The 12,912-nt window shown below is 54.3% G+C and overlaps 2 protein-coding genes across 2 annotated transcripts in view; both read left to right on the top strand.

Annotated features, from left to right (window-relative positions):
* Window positions 1–7,039, top strand: part of Asap3 (ArfGAP with SH3 domain, ankyrin repeat and PH domain 3) — a 27,992-nt gene extending 20,953 nt beyond the window's left edge. Inside the window, 11 exon segments of the mRNA XM_033767240.1 lie at window positions 5–188; window positions 461–555; window positions 768–945; window positions 1,897–1,982; window positions 2,075–2,190; window positions 2,771–2,838; window positions 2,927–3,034; window positions 3,165–3,360; window positions 4,399–4,624; window positions 5,149–5,239; window positions 6,167–7,039. Of these exon segments, the coding sequence (XP_033623131.1) occupies window positions 5–188; window positions 461–555; window positions 768–945; window positions 1,897–1,982; window positions 2,075–2,190; window positions 2,771–2,838; window positions 2,927–3,034; window positions 3,165–3,360; window positions 4,399–4,624; window positions 5,149–5,239; window positions 6,167–6,241 (1,423 nt within the window). The 3' untranslated portion in view covers window positions 6,242–7,039.
* Window positions 7,040–11,951: 4,912 nt separating this feature from the next.
* Tcea3 (transcription elongation factor A3) overlaps window positions 11,952–12,912 on the top strand; it is a 55,424-nt gene continuing 54,463 nt past the window's right edge. The window contains exon 1 of the mRNA XM_010625982.3: window positions 11,952–11,999. Coding sequence (XP_010624284.2) covers window positions 11,952–11,999 — 48 coding nt within the window. The remainder of the gene's footprint in view (window positions 12,000–12,912) is intronic.

The raw sequence follows: 12,912 nt of genomic DNA on the forward strand, positions 1-12,912 counted from the left end.
GGAGGCTGGAGGGGAAGGGCCGCGCCTGCGCGCTGCAGCTGTGCTCCTCTGCAGACCCCACATGGCTCAGCACCAACCTGGGCGTGCTCACCTGCATCCAGTGCTCCGGGGTCCACCGCGAGCTGGGCGTGCGCTTCTCGCGCATTCAGTCCCTCACCTTGGACCTGCTGGGCCCCTCCGAGTTGTTGGTGAGGGCGGGTCGCGGGCGGGACCAGAGGTGGGACTAGGGGTGTGGCTTGGTCCAGGGGAGGGGCTTGGGCGGGGCTCTCCAGGAGCTGTAGTGTTGGGGGTGGGGCCACGCCAAGATGGGCTGCATCTGAAGGGGCCAAAAAGCGGGTGTCCTCAGGCGGTGGCCTGGATGGGGAGGGCCACCGAGGGATGCGACTTGAAGAAGCTCAGCTTTCTCTTGAGCGCGGTCCTGACCACCTGGTTTTACATGCACACTTTCCCGTGTCTCCAGCTGGCCTTGAACATCGGAAACACGCGCTTCAATGAAGTCATGGAGGCCCAGCTGCCCTCTCATGGTGGTACTAAGCCCTCTGCTGAGAGTGACATGTACGGAGGTTCCTGGGATAGAGGGATTCTGCCTTCCCAGCTCCTGGGTCTCACAGGGGTCCAAGAACAGAAGTTTTGGGAGAGGGAAGCCTCAGATTTAAAAGTCTCCAAAACACGATTCTGGGAAATGGGGCACTATCCTCCGTGGGATGGCTCCAGGGTGGACTGGGCAGAAACAGTCCTTCCTCTGAGAACTGTGGTTGTCTTGGTAGGAGCACCCGCAGGGACTACATCGTGGCCAAGTATGTAGAACACAGGTTTGCCCGCCGATCTGCATGTGAGGCTCAGAAACTCCAAGCAGCCATTTACAACAGGGACCTCCTGTCAGTACTGGAGGCCTTTGCTAGTGGGCAGGACTTTGGACAACCACTGCCAGGGCTGGATGGGCAGGTGAGAACCTCTCCCAGCAACCACCTGTAATCCACCTGCACACACACTCTCCAGGCCTCCTGCAGGACCAGCTCTTACTCCCCCAGAACCTGTCACTGCCATCTGCTCAAATCTCAGGGGTAAATGGGGAAAAGCAAAACTTCAGTCAAGCAAGTCTGAGCCAGAACCCTGCTTGTGTCTTTTTTCTAGCTGTGCAGTCCAAAGCAGCTTACTTATCTGAGAATCATTTCCTCATCTGTAAAAGGGGTAAATAATAGCTCCCCCAGGATTGAATAGCTTGAGAGTAGATGAGAGCAGGTCAGATTAGAGCAGGGAAAGCTATTACATTGGCTGTGCCAGTAATCGACACCATGTGAGCAAGGAGAAAAGATATCAGAGACTGGAAGAATTAATCAGGAGTTGCTAATCGGACATTAAAAATTGGATGTCATGAACTGGGTGTGTGTCTCAGTGGTATCATGTGTGATCGGCACTCACAAGGCCCTGGGTTCAATCCCCTGCACACCCACCCAACAAACAAAAAACACCTGAATCTCTTTGAGCTGTCTGATACCCTGTTGGGCTGTGCAGTGGCCAGTAAGGGGATGACACCTGGGTGAAGTCAGAATGTGCAGCAGCCTGAATGATAGGACAGCCCTGTGTGTGACTGACAGTGGAAAGTGTGGGGCTGTGGTGATCACAGTGGGAACTGCATATAGAGATGGAAGCCCAGGCCAGAATGAGGTTCAGGAACTCCTTTGGGGGGGGTCGGGCAGAGGAGGAGGAACTGTGGCCTAAAACCGTGAGGAAATCGTCAGCCCTTTCCCCTCGCCCCAGATGTAAGGCTCTGCCCTTCAGTTTCATCTCCCTGGGGTTCTGGCAGCTCCTTCCTATCTGGAGGCATCCAGGCAGCATTGGGTGGGGGCAGGTGGCCTGGGGAAACTCACGTGTGGATGTGTGTATTTGATCCAGGCACCTGGAGAGCTGGCCCTGCATTTGGCCGTCAGAGTTGCCAACCAGGCGTCCCTGCCCCTGGTAGACTTCATCATCCAGAATGGGTGAGAACCCGCCTGCCACCGCTCCTCTTTCCCCCTCTCTCCCTGGTTTTGGCCTCCTCATCTGTCCCCCTTCTGTGCTCCCCCTACCCCAGTGGCCACCTGGACGCCAAGGCTGCAGATGGGAACACCGCCCTGCACTGTGCTGCACTCCATGGCCAGTCCGACTGCCTCAAGCTGCTGCTGAAAGGGAGAGCCTCAGTGGGCACAGGTGTGGTTGAGGATTCCCCCCATCAGACCGAGATGCCCACTGCCCCTGGGTGGGGCCTGCTTTTTGGATCAAGGGCACTGTTACCAAGCACAGCTTTGCAGACAGACATGCTGGTTTCTGACTGCCTCTGTGCCCTTAGGAGTCTGTGTTCATCTCTGGAACCTCAACTTTCTCATCTGTAAAATGACAATGATGCCATGGACCTAGTCGGCCTGCTAAAAAGATTAAAACAATGCTTCTGAAAGTATCTAGCAAAATAAATATTAGCTAAATCTGGATAATGCTGATTGCCATAGCTGCTGTTTACTGTTTTAACATAATGCCTGCTAGTATATCAAGTGATTTATGCATATTAATGTCATTCTCACAACAACCTGGTCAGATAGTTTCAAATATAGTGTGGTACCTTGGTCCACGAATTTAATTCTTTCCACAATTCTGGTCACAAACTGAATTGGATGAGAACGGCATCAAATTCAACGTTGACCTTTTGGAGAAATTTGATTTGGCCCATCTTAACCTCTAAACTGTTAATGTTTCCTCCACCGTGCCCATGACCCCTGGCTTTGCCCTGTTACAGTGAACGAGGCAGGAGAGACAGCTCTGGACATTGTCAGGAAGAAGCAGCACAAGGAGTGTGAGGAGCTGGTGAGTCTAAGGGAAGGGTCTGCCCTCTGACCCTCCCTCTCCTGCTGGGCCCCTGACCTCTGACCTGGAAAGCCTCTGTTCCTGGCAGCTGGAGCAGGCGCAGGCAGGGACCCTCACCTTCCCGCTGCACTTGGACTACGCCTGGGGAATCTCTGTGGAGCCTGGCACTGACAGTGAGGAGGACGAGGAAGAGAAGGTGGGGCCCAGCCTCTGTCCTGGGCCCTGGCCCCTGGCCCACAGGCCTAAGATGGCAGAAGGAAAGCTGGACTGGGCCTGGCGTGGGAGGGCAGGCTGAGTTGGGGAAACCAGGCTGTCCTTGCCCACAGCACTGCTCTCTGAAGCCCCCAGCCCAAGCTCGTTGGGCCAGCAGGAGGCTGGACATCAGCAACAAGACCTATGAGACCATTGGCAGCCTGGGACCAGCCACCCTACAGAGCCAGAGTGAGGACTGCCCCCCGCCCTTGCCAGTCAAAGCCTCTTCTCGGACCGTGGTACAAGGGCGTGTGGACTATGCCACTGGAGGTAAAGTCAGCTGCTCAGAAAAATGCCTACCATTTTTTTTGAGGGCCTACTATGTGCTGGGGCACTGAGCCAAGAATGTGTACGAGCTAGTCCACACCATCCTCACAGTCACTGGCGGGTGGGGGTCCAACCTCCCCCTAAGGTTAAAGGAACAGAGATGTTAAGTAAGAACCATACTCAAGGTCCCATAGCTAATCAGCCTCAGATGTGGGATTTAAACCCAGGTCTGTCTTAGTCCAAGTGACCCAGCTCTCATTCCGTATTCCTCATTATTTCACTTAAATAAAAAGACAGGCAAGAGTTTATGAAAAAGTGCGTACCTGTAATTCTAGCACTTGGGAGGCTGAGGCAGGAGGCGTGCCATGAATTCAAGGCTATCTTGGGCTACATAGTGAGTTCAAGGCCAGCCTGAAGTACATAGTCAGGCCTGTTTCAAAACACCAAAAAAAAAAAAAAAAAAAAAAAAAAAATTGGTGGAGCATCCACTTCATCCTGAGTCCTTCGAGGGTTGCCAGGTCTCTAGATCCAGTAAGGAAATAAAAACTGGCTGAGGGTGCAGCTCAGTAGTAGAGCACTTGCCTAGCATGTGCTGTGGCCCAAATCCTGGAATGCAGTTGATTATGGTATAAAGCTCAGTGCCACAGAGAATGTTAATTCCCAAAGGACAGGGATTTGACTGTTGACTGCTGTTTCCCCAGTGTCTCCCACCAAGTCTGGCTCCCTGTGCTCAGGAACTACTTATTGAATGGTAGAGCAGGCTTGTTCTGGGAGATTGGGAGGGAGCAGGTCCTGTTGGGGTTGGGGTGGCTTAGAAGGGCTATCGAGAGGGGTTGCGTAGAACCTGGGCTGAACGAGAGCCAAGGTCCTGAGCAGAAGTGGGGCAGTGAGCCTGCACGACCAGTAGATATGAATGTACCCTGCAGATGGAGACAGCTGGAGGGGTGGAGGGGTGAGGCAGGTAGACAGAACCATGATAGATCCTAGAAGCTAGAGACTGCTTTGATATGGAGCAGAGGAAATTATCACTTCTGGTTCTAGATCGTTCTGAAGTCTCCAGCCTGAGTTCTGAGCCCCCTGAGGCTTCTGAGGGCCTGGGCAGCCCAGCTTCCTCCTCCTCCAGCCTCACAAGCCCTGTGGAATCCGGGGGGCCTAGCCAAACCCTTCCCAGCTCTGAGGAAGGCCTCCAGGAGCCCCCAGGCACCTCCCGAGCCACTGTGACATCTGGCACCACCCCTGCTGAGGTGCACCTCCCCGTCCGGTTCAGGTGGGTAAGTGCCCAGCTGCGTGACCTGGGCAAGTATCCTGATCTCTCTGAGCATTTGTTTTTTCTGCCTCTAGTGGGACCTGCTCCAGGACTAGACCACATTGCAGCTCTCTCTGGGGCCCACACTCTAGGCAAAGATCCTGGACCTTGGGAGGTGGATGTCAGCCCCTTGGCCTTCCCTATCCTGCTCCCAGGTCTGCCCTGAGACTCGGGCTGCTGAGGTTGGATGAGAGAAGGCTTAGCCCCAGCTGTGTAGCGTACGTCCTCAACCCAAGTGTCCAGTCCTTTCCCTTCTTGGACACCCTTTTTCTGGAGTTTGGAGAAGCTGGACTTGAGGATACCTCCAAAGCCCCCTGGGTTTCAGTTCTAGGTCTCTGGGCCCTGTGGTGGACGAGACCTTCTAAGAGTCTTGTGGACCTTCTGCACACCCATCCTAAGCCCCCACCTTGCTGTTCACATGAGCCCAATCTCGCTCTGAGCGGCTCTGAGCACTAGGGCGACACTGACCTTTCTCTGTCTTTCAGCTCGGAGAGCACTCGCTCCTATCGCCGGGGGGCTCGGAGCCTGGAAGATGGTCCTTCAGCTCGACAGCCCCTGCCCAGAAGGAACACACCGGTAGCAGCTCATACTGCGCTCTCAGGGGCAGGGGTGGGGTGCAACGCTGGCCAAAGCTGGGCGCAGTGGGCTGGGAGATGCCTCCCCACGATGGGCACACAGACGTGCGGGTCCAGATGGCCGCCATTTGGCCAGTCCCTTTCCTTCCTGTTCCAGCCCAGGGCTGTGTAAAGCTGAGGAGAGCCCAGGCCTTGAGGGACAGCAGAGGTGACAGAGCCCGGGGAGGCTGAGCAAAGCTGTGTCTGCGGGGCCAGTTGGGAGACGCGGCGTCACTTCCCTGTGGAAGAGCGGGAGGAGGCTGGCTCTACGCCTCACTCCTCTCTCATCCAGGAGGCTCCTGGGATCCACAGGGACTTCCAGAGCCAGGCATAGGGGGATGTGACAGGGACAGGACAAGAGCTATCCCTTCATCGTGCCCCTCCCTGCTGAGGCACAAAGTCTCCAGCAGTTTACACCTGTGTTGATGCCTGTGAGGGGTAGGGACAGGCCCATGGGAAGGCTGCCTACTCTGTTCCTGATGCCCTGGGCGTTCCTCATTGATAGTGTTGGTTATCGGCTGGGAGTGGCTGAGGGCAGGGGCAGGAGCCGCTGTCTCTGGGGAGTCATATTCAGTCCGTCACAGTCAAGCACCAGGTACACATCTGTGTCCACATCCTGCTTCCACCGTCGCTCCAAAACCATGTGTCCATCACCAGGCGTTTAGCTGATGCTGCTTGTGGCACATGTGATAGTAAGAGCTCAGACTTTAATAAGAGTGAAGAAACCTTGCGTAAGTGGCTTTGCTTCTTTAAGCCTCAGTTTCGTCATCTGTAGAACGGGAATAATTTAATCTGTCCCATGATGGCACAGACATGAAATTGAGTGAGATAAACACCTGGTACACAATAGGTACTTAGGAAATGTTGGTTTCATCCTTGTCTCCCCCAGGTTGGCTTTACTGAAGGAGATGGCTCAAAAACTGGTGTTCTTCCAGCAAATTCTCTGTAACTTTTGCAAGACTAGCTCCTTGCTGACCCCTGCATGGCCACGCTGGACCCCAACATACAGAGCTGGGACCTGAGCCCACAGAAGTGGAAGCTAAAGCATCTGTACCCTTGGGTCTTGCTCTGTTAGTCATGGTCTTCTTCCTGCTGTGGACCATGCCACTCCAAGGACACTGGGCCTCCATACTGGGGTAGACGGTGGTTCTTCTCTTCTGTCTTATCCTCTCCCTTACCTCAGCCAGACAGCCTTGTATCTGGATCTGAGCCCGAGCTGGCTTCAGCGACAGAGCCCTCAGTCTCTCATCAGACCAGGACAAGTTCTCCCTTCAGTCTGGGGCTGCACTAGGACACGCCCTCCTACATCATCCTGTTCCAGACCAGGGACTGCCTTCTCGGCCTCTTAGTCTAGCAGTCCTTTACTGAATTCCAGCACTGTCCAGGCCTGCACTAGGCACTGTGGATGCCCTGTACGTAAGGCACGGGTCCTGGAGCTATGGTCCCTGGCTGGGAAGCTGGTTTCAAGGCCTGGCATAAGGACATGCAGGACTGTAGTTTGGAGAATGGTTCTGGGCTTGGGCAGAACCCACAATCAGCTGGTTTCCTGTCTGACCATTAATTGTCTGCAGCCCACTTTGTTCCAGTTGGCCAATGCCTGCGCTGTACTGGCTATTAAAGAGATATTCGAAAGGCCTGTCATTTGCAGGGTAACACAGCCTTCAGTGGGATCTAGACTATTTTCCCCAGCCTGGAAGTACAGTATGACTCACCCACATTCCCCTGTCTCCTTGATGTAGCAGATAAAACAGAAATGATCTGGGCTGTGGTCCGCACTTCTGTCATCTTTCTCTTGGTCCATTCAGGGGCCTTCCAGCCTGGGGGAGTGAGGGGCTAAGAAAGGAGAAAGGAAGCTGGACATGGTGGCACATGACAGTAATCCCAGCAATCGGGAGGCTGAGGCAGGAGGATCGCTGTGAGTTTGAGATCAGCCTGGGCTACATAGTGAGTTCCAGGTCAGTCTCAACTACATAGTGAGACCCTGTCTCAAAAAAAACAAAACCAAACAAAATGAGAAAAAAAAAAAAAAAGAAAGCGAAGTGACAGAGCAAAGACTTCAAGGCCAGGAATCCCTGCAGAGCTCAGCCCCGATTAGGAGGCAGGTGCTACCTAGCTGTCACCAACCACTAGGTCCCTACTCTGCAGCTGCTAGGTGCTGGGCTGGGCCAATGCAGGCAGGAGTATGGCCAGGAGGCAGGACTGTTCCACCCTGGAGCCGTACTGGTCTGCGGCCACTTGGAAACAGGATTGACTTCTGAGCCCCCGTGTCTGGTTTTGTTCATCTCAAATTTGTTATTTCACTCTGTAATAAAAGTTTCTGGAAGTAAATTCCATTGGCTTCAATCTATGGGATCTGGAGAGTATGGGGGAAAGGAAAGGAATCTCAGGGCCTGGAATTCTTTTCTCTCAACCTGGCAAGAGACGCACTCTGGTGTGAAGCAGTGGTTGTGGTACAGCCAGGGACAGTTTGCCCTAGAGGACAGCTGGTACAGCAGAAAACAGTTCCAGCTCAGGTTGCTACTGGCATCTAGTGGACAAAGGCCAGCAGTGCTGCTAAGCATCCCACACTGTGCCATGTCTTAGTTGGTTTTGTGTTGCTGCAGTGAAATAGAGCAGGGGCCTTTGAAAGTAAAGAGGTTTATTTGGCTGACAACTCTGCTGTCCTGCCCTCATGATGTTGGAGGGTCCAGACGGCACGGCCCTGTCATCCTGGCCTCAGCCCCCCTGGCTCCATGACAGCACGATAAACAGAGAACAAGCTGAGTGCAGGAGCAAGGGGGGACTTGCTCTATGACAACCCATTCTTGCCAGAACTAACACTTGGGGAGACCAGTTAATACTGGTCCCTTCCAAGGCGGTGTCCACTTTCACTGAGTACACCCTTCAAGTTTCCACCACCTCTCAACACTGGGATCCAAGCTTCCAGCACATGAAGCCTTGGGGAACACATTCAAACCATGCCCAAATCGCAGCAACGGGTCAGCCCCACAACAATGAACTACCCAGTTTAACATGTTAGTAGCGCAGCGGTCGAGAACACTGGACTAGATGCTTGCAGACCTGTTGTGTTTGGCTTGGCCATGGTCCCTGCCACACTCCCTGCTGATTGCCCCTGAGGTAAGGATTTGATTGAGGGCAAGTTTATCTGTGGAAGTATAGTGAGGATATAAAGAAGTGAAGCTCATGGCCAAAGAGCAATAAAGTGGGTGTTCGTGTGGCTTGACCACTGCAGGCAACAGGGCTTGAGCGTGTTAGGCACCTCAGTCTCCATATTGTCCCATTGAGATGACCCCCAACTCAACTCTTCTGGATCAGAGGGCATCCTTTCTGGGCATTAACTTCCTGCCTGCTCTCCAGCTCTTACAGAACAGTGGGTAACGGTCGGGGTGTGTCCAGGAGTTGTTTGCAGGTAACCTCTGAGATGGGCAGGTAGGCAAAGAGAATATAGCAGGTGCCAACAGTGTCACAAAAGTCCAGAATTGCCCTCTTTGGACTTCAGTTGTCCCATTTGTATGATGAAAGGGTAAGACCTGATGTTTTCTTAGGTTCTTCGAGCTCCAATGATGGAAGAATCCGACTGCTTTTGATGTCACACAGCTCAGGGTGGGACTGGATAGGTGGAAGACAGCATGCTAGGCAAGTGCTCAGTCACTGAGCCACTGTCCCGTACCTGTCTGGATACCCAGGGCTAGAACTGGCACACAGTAGGTTATCAATAAATGTGTCTCAAATGAATGACTTTTTCTCCCCTTCTTACAAACACTTTTCTCCAAACTCCCACTTTGCACTTTTTCTTCAGAAGGGATCATCCCCAACTATGCCGGTCCCCTCAACTCTGTTCCCCTATCCCGAATTCAATGCTGTTCCTATTGTTTAAGGTTTCGCTTGCCCAGTTTGTTGGGACTAGGTCTGTCTTGCTCACATGTTTCTTGAATGAATGAAAAAGAACACCCTTTGTCTACCTTGACCCCAGCAGCAGTGGAAAAAGAGAAGTCTACACTAGACTCCCTGTGACCCAAACTGGGATAGTGTTCTCTGAGGAAGAAGTTGTGTGTTTTTATTTAATAGGAGACTTTATTGAAGAGAGACAGTTCTTGAGAGAGAGAGAGAGAGAGGGGAAGGGACCCAGAAAGTGGGTTGCCCTGAGGAAGGAGTTTTAACCAGACGTTTTCCAAACCACAGCTCCCCAACCTACACACTCTGTGGATCAAATTTCCTGCCTCTCCTCTGAGACCCTGGGCCCTCTCCCAGGAAGGTCATCGCCTGCCCATTAAACTCACTTGTTAAGGAAGGAACCAAGGCAGGGGTACAGGAGCACAGGAAGACAGGGAGTGCCCAGCTGGAAGAGCTGGAAGAGGGGGCACATTTTTTTTTCCTCCCCTCCATCCAAAATTACCCTTCCAAGCCCAGTGCTACGGAGGGCAGCAGCCTTATTTACTTTGAGTAAATATGGTACCTATGCACACCTCATAAGTATTTCTCACCTGAGTGCCCTTAAAAATCCAAGCCTGGGCTGGGGATTTAGCTCATTGGCACTGCACCTACCTCACAAGTGCCAAGATCCTGAGCTCAGTCCCCCCAAAAAAGAATCCAAATCCTTCTCCACTCAGAGCTATAGCCATGGGAGGGATGGAACCCCGCAGTTAGAAATGCACCCTCAAGTATAATGACCAGAACAGCTGCTTACGTGGGCACGCCCAGGCCGCAGGCACGGAGGAGTGAGCCTAACTTAGCACAGAGCTGGACAGACGATTAGCACCCAGAGTGACTCCAGTGCACCGAGTCTCCACTTGGGCACAGGCACGCAGCGGGTCCCTCCTGTTCCCAGTTGCAACACTAGAGCCCAGCACTCTCTTCCTGCAGCTCCTAGAGCCCCCTCGGAGGCCCTCTGAGCCACGTCTGCCACCTGTGGTGGGGGACAAGGGCCTCCTCGCTGGCCTGAGGGCCCCCTTCCTTAAATGTCCCTCCAGCTCCTGGCACCCCTGCAACGGTCAGAGGTGAAGGCCTCAACCCTCTCCACAGAGGCCCGACAGGCGGCCGGCTCGGGCAATCTTTGCCTGGCCAAGTCCTTGAAGTCTATATTTAGTACTCGCCACCCCTCCCATCCCGAGGTTGAGAGGCGGCAGGGGAAGGGGAGAGCCCCGCCCCTGCCGTGTGTGTGTGTGTGTCAGTGTGTGTGTCTGTGTGTGTCTGGGGCTCGCGCAGGTTGCGCGCCCTCTCCGCTTTGGCGCCTGCCGCCCCGAGGCCCGGCCGCTGCCCAGAAGACTGCCAAAAAGCTGGAGAAGATGGTGGCCAGGAAGCACACGGTGAGGCTGCAGAGTGTAGACCAAGGCCCACATCCCCGGGAGGCACAGCGCGGAGGAGCAGCCTGGGGGAACGTGCGGGATGCAGGGAGCCTAGGGAGGCGCGCCGGTTCGGGACCCAGGGTTGCGGCGCGGGGACTCTTGCCGGGCACTTCGGGGTGGGCGTGTGCACGGCCTGGGGCCGGGGCACCGTGCGCTTCCCTCTAGACGGGTGGTGTTCAACCCTGTGCAGCCTGTGAGGGGCCTTGGAAAAGCGGACAAAGCGACTTGAACCTGAGAAAGGACTTTCTGGAGTCCTGGGACTCTGCGTGTGCAAAGCCCTGGGAAGGCGGGGGCTGGAAGGGCAAATCCTGGGTGTCCAGAGAAGGAGCAGGGAAGCGCGTGAGAAGGGGTTGCAGGGCCGCGCTTCTCCGGTGCCGGAGAAGGTCTGCTAGAGAGGAGTGAAAGGGCCGCCAACCCCGAGGCTCCACAGTCTGCGCGCCAGGAGCAGTTCTGTTTGCAAGTTTTTTCTTGGTGGGGCCGAACAGGTGCTGGCAGACTGGGGAAGAGGCTCGCGGGGAGGCCTGGGCCTGGGGCTGGGGGAGGTGCAACGCCAAGAGCGGAGAGGTGCGGGTCCTCAGGTGTCAAAAGTTAATGTTTGATCCTCCCTGTGAATTTTGCCTCAGGCTACAGGTTGTTGGGGGTCCCTGGCTCACCTGCAAACTTGAGTGCAGGTCCCCAAATGTATAGACCTATGCTGGGGGCGCGAGGAGTGGGGAGAGAAAAGAGGGGATCCCGGTGGACACCTCCTTACCTGGCCCTGCCCAAGGCCCTCTTCTGCTGCCTCGGGACTTGAATTTCTAGTATGTTATGGTTTGGGTCTAGCTGTTCCCCCCAAGCCTCATGTGGTCATATGTGGACCTTTTGCAGAGGTTGCTAAATCTAGAGTGTGTGATGCTGGGATTAAGCGTGTGTGGTTACTAAATGACTCCACCGATCGGTTTGAAACCACCCTAAGCCCAGTAGCTTAGATACAGTAAGAGGCAGAAAGAGGCTTGTCTTGTCCCTTTCTTGCTTTGCTACCTTCTTCCCACCCTGATTGCTTCTCCTCTGTGATTCCTCTGCCATGCCACCCTGCGTTGGAGCCAGATAACTATGAGCTGAAACCTATGCAGAACTTGAGCCAAATAAACTTTTTCTCCCTTAACTTTGGGCATCGGATATTTTGTCTTAGCAACAAGCAAAATAACTAAGACACAGTACATTCGATTACCTTAGGGAGTTTGGGAAAGGGAGAGACCCTGCAGGAGATTCTAGAGCTGGCAAGAGGAAAGGGTCACTGGAACCGTGGTGTGTCAGGGGGCCCTCGAGTGGACACTGGGCAGTAATGAGATGGGTTCCTACAACAGCCAGAGCCTGAGTTTCTGCACTTCTGAGAAGGTAAGATTCTGGGGTGGGGGAGCCTCTGCAGGCAGGTAGGAGATGAGTTAGGACTTAGCAGGATTTCCAAGGGCTTGACTGGTGCCTGGGAAGAGCCCGTGAATGAGACCCACCCATCTGCAGAGCTCAGGGAGCATCTCCTTCACATTCTCAGTCCCTACCCTTTCCCAAGCCTGGGTTCCATCCAGGCTGCTCCAGAATCCCCTTTACACCAAGCCTCAAGCCACACGGAGCACTTTCCCACCAGTATCCTGGGCAGAATTCTATTTCAGGGAGACAGATTATCCCAGCCCAGTGTCTTACAACCACCCACCCCACCTGGGGGGCTCTAGGTGCGGTCAGGGAAGCTCAGGAGACCTGGGGAAAGTTCCTCCAGTTGGGGTAGAGCTCTGGCCGAAGAGGAAGGGAGCTGCCGAGCCTTCCCCTCACTCCTTTTGTTGCCCTAGCCAAGGCACTATGCTTCCCTTCTTTGGGCCTCTTTTTCTTCTTCTGTGAAATGGGAAGGGGGAACAGTGCCCCCTGTTTATGGGCTCCAGAGGAAGTGCCCGGGGCTGTCTCCAGGAAAAACTGCAAGGCTGGCTGCAGGGTCCCTGCCACACAGAGCCAACTACAGCCACGTCTGCACCTGGGCTCTTGGCAGCATCTGGGTGGGCACAGAGCTCTGGGCATCTGGACAAGGAAAGTGGGGCTGCTCTGGGAGTGAAAGTGGGCCCGCCCAGTGCACGCAGGCCCGAGACACACTTCCTATAATGAGGCAGATCCTCCATGTTGCAGCTCAGGCCAGGTTTTTCTGCCAGTCCTGAAGTCTCAGTGGCTTAGGGCTTTATCGGAAGCTTTGAGAGTGCAGCACCTAAAGCAGCTTCCAACAGACAACCAAGTACCAACAGTCACGGCCACACACACACACACACAC

This window comes from Fukomys damarensis, unplaced genomic scaffold (genome assembly GCF_012274545.1).
Source record: "Fukomys damarensis isolate Sample0158 unplaced genomic scaffold, DMR_v1.0_HiC HiC_scaffold_23, whole genome shotgun sequence".
Classification (NCBI taxonomy): Eukaryota; Metazoa; Chordata; class Mammalia; order Rodentia; family Bathyergidae; genus Fukomys; species Fukomys damarensis.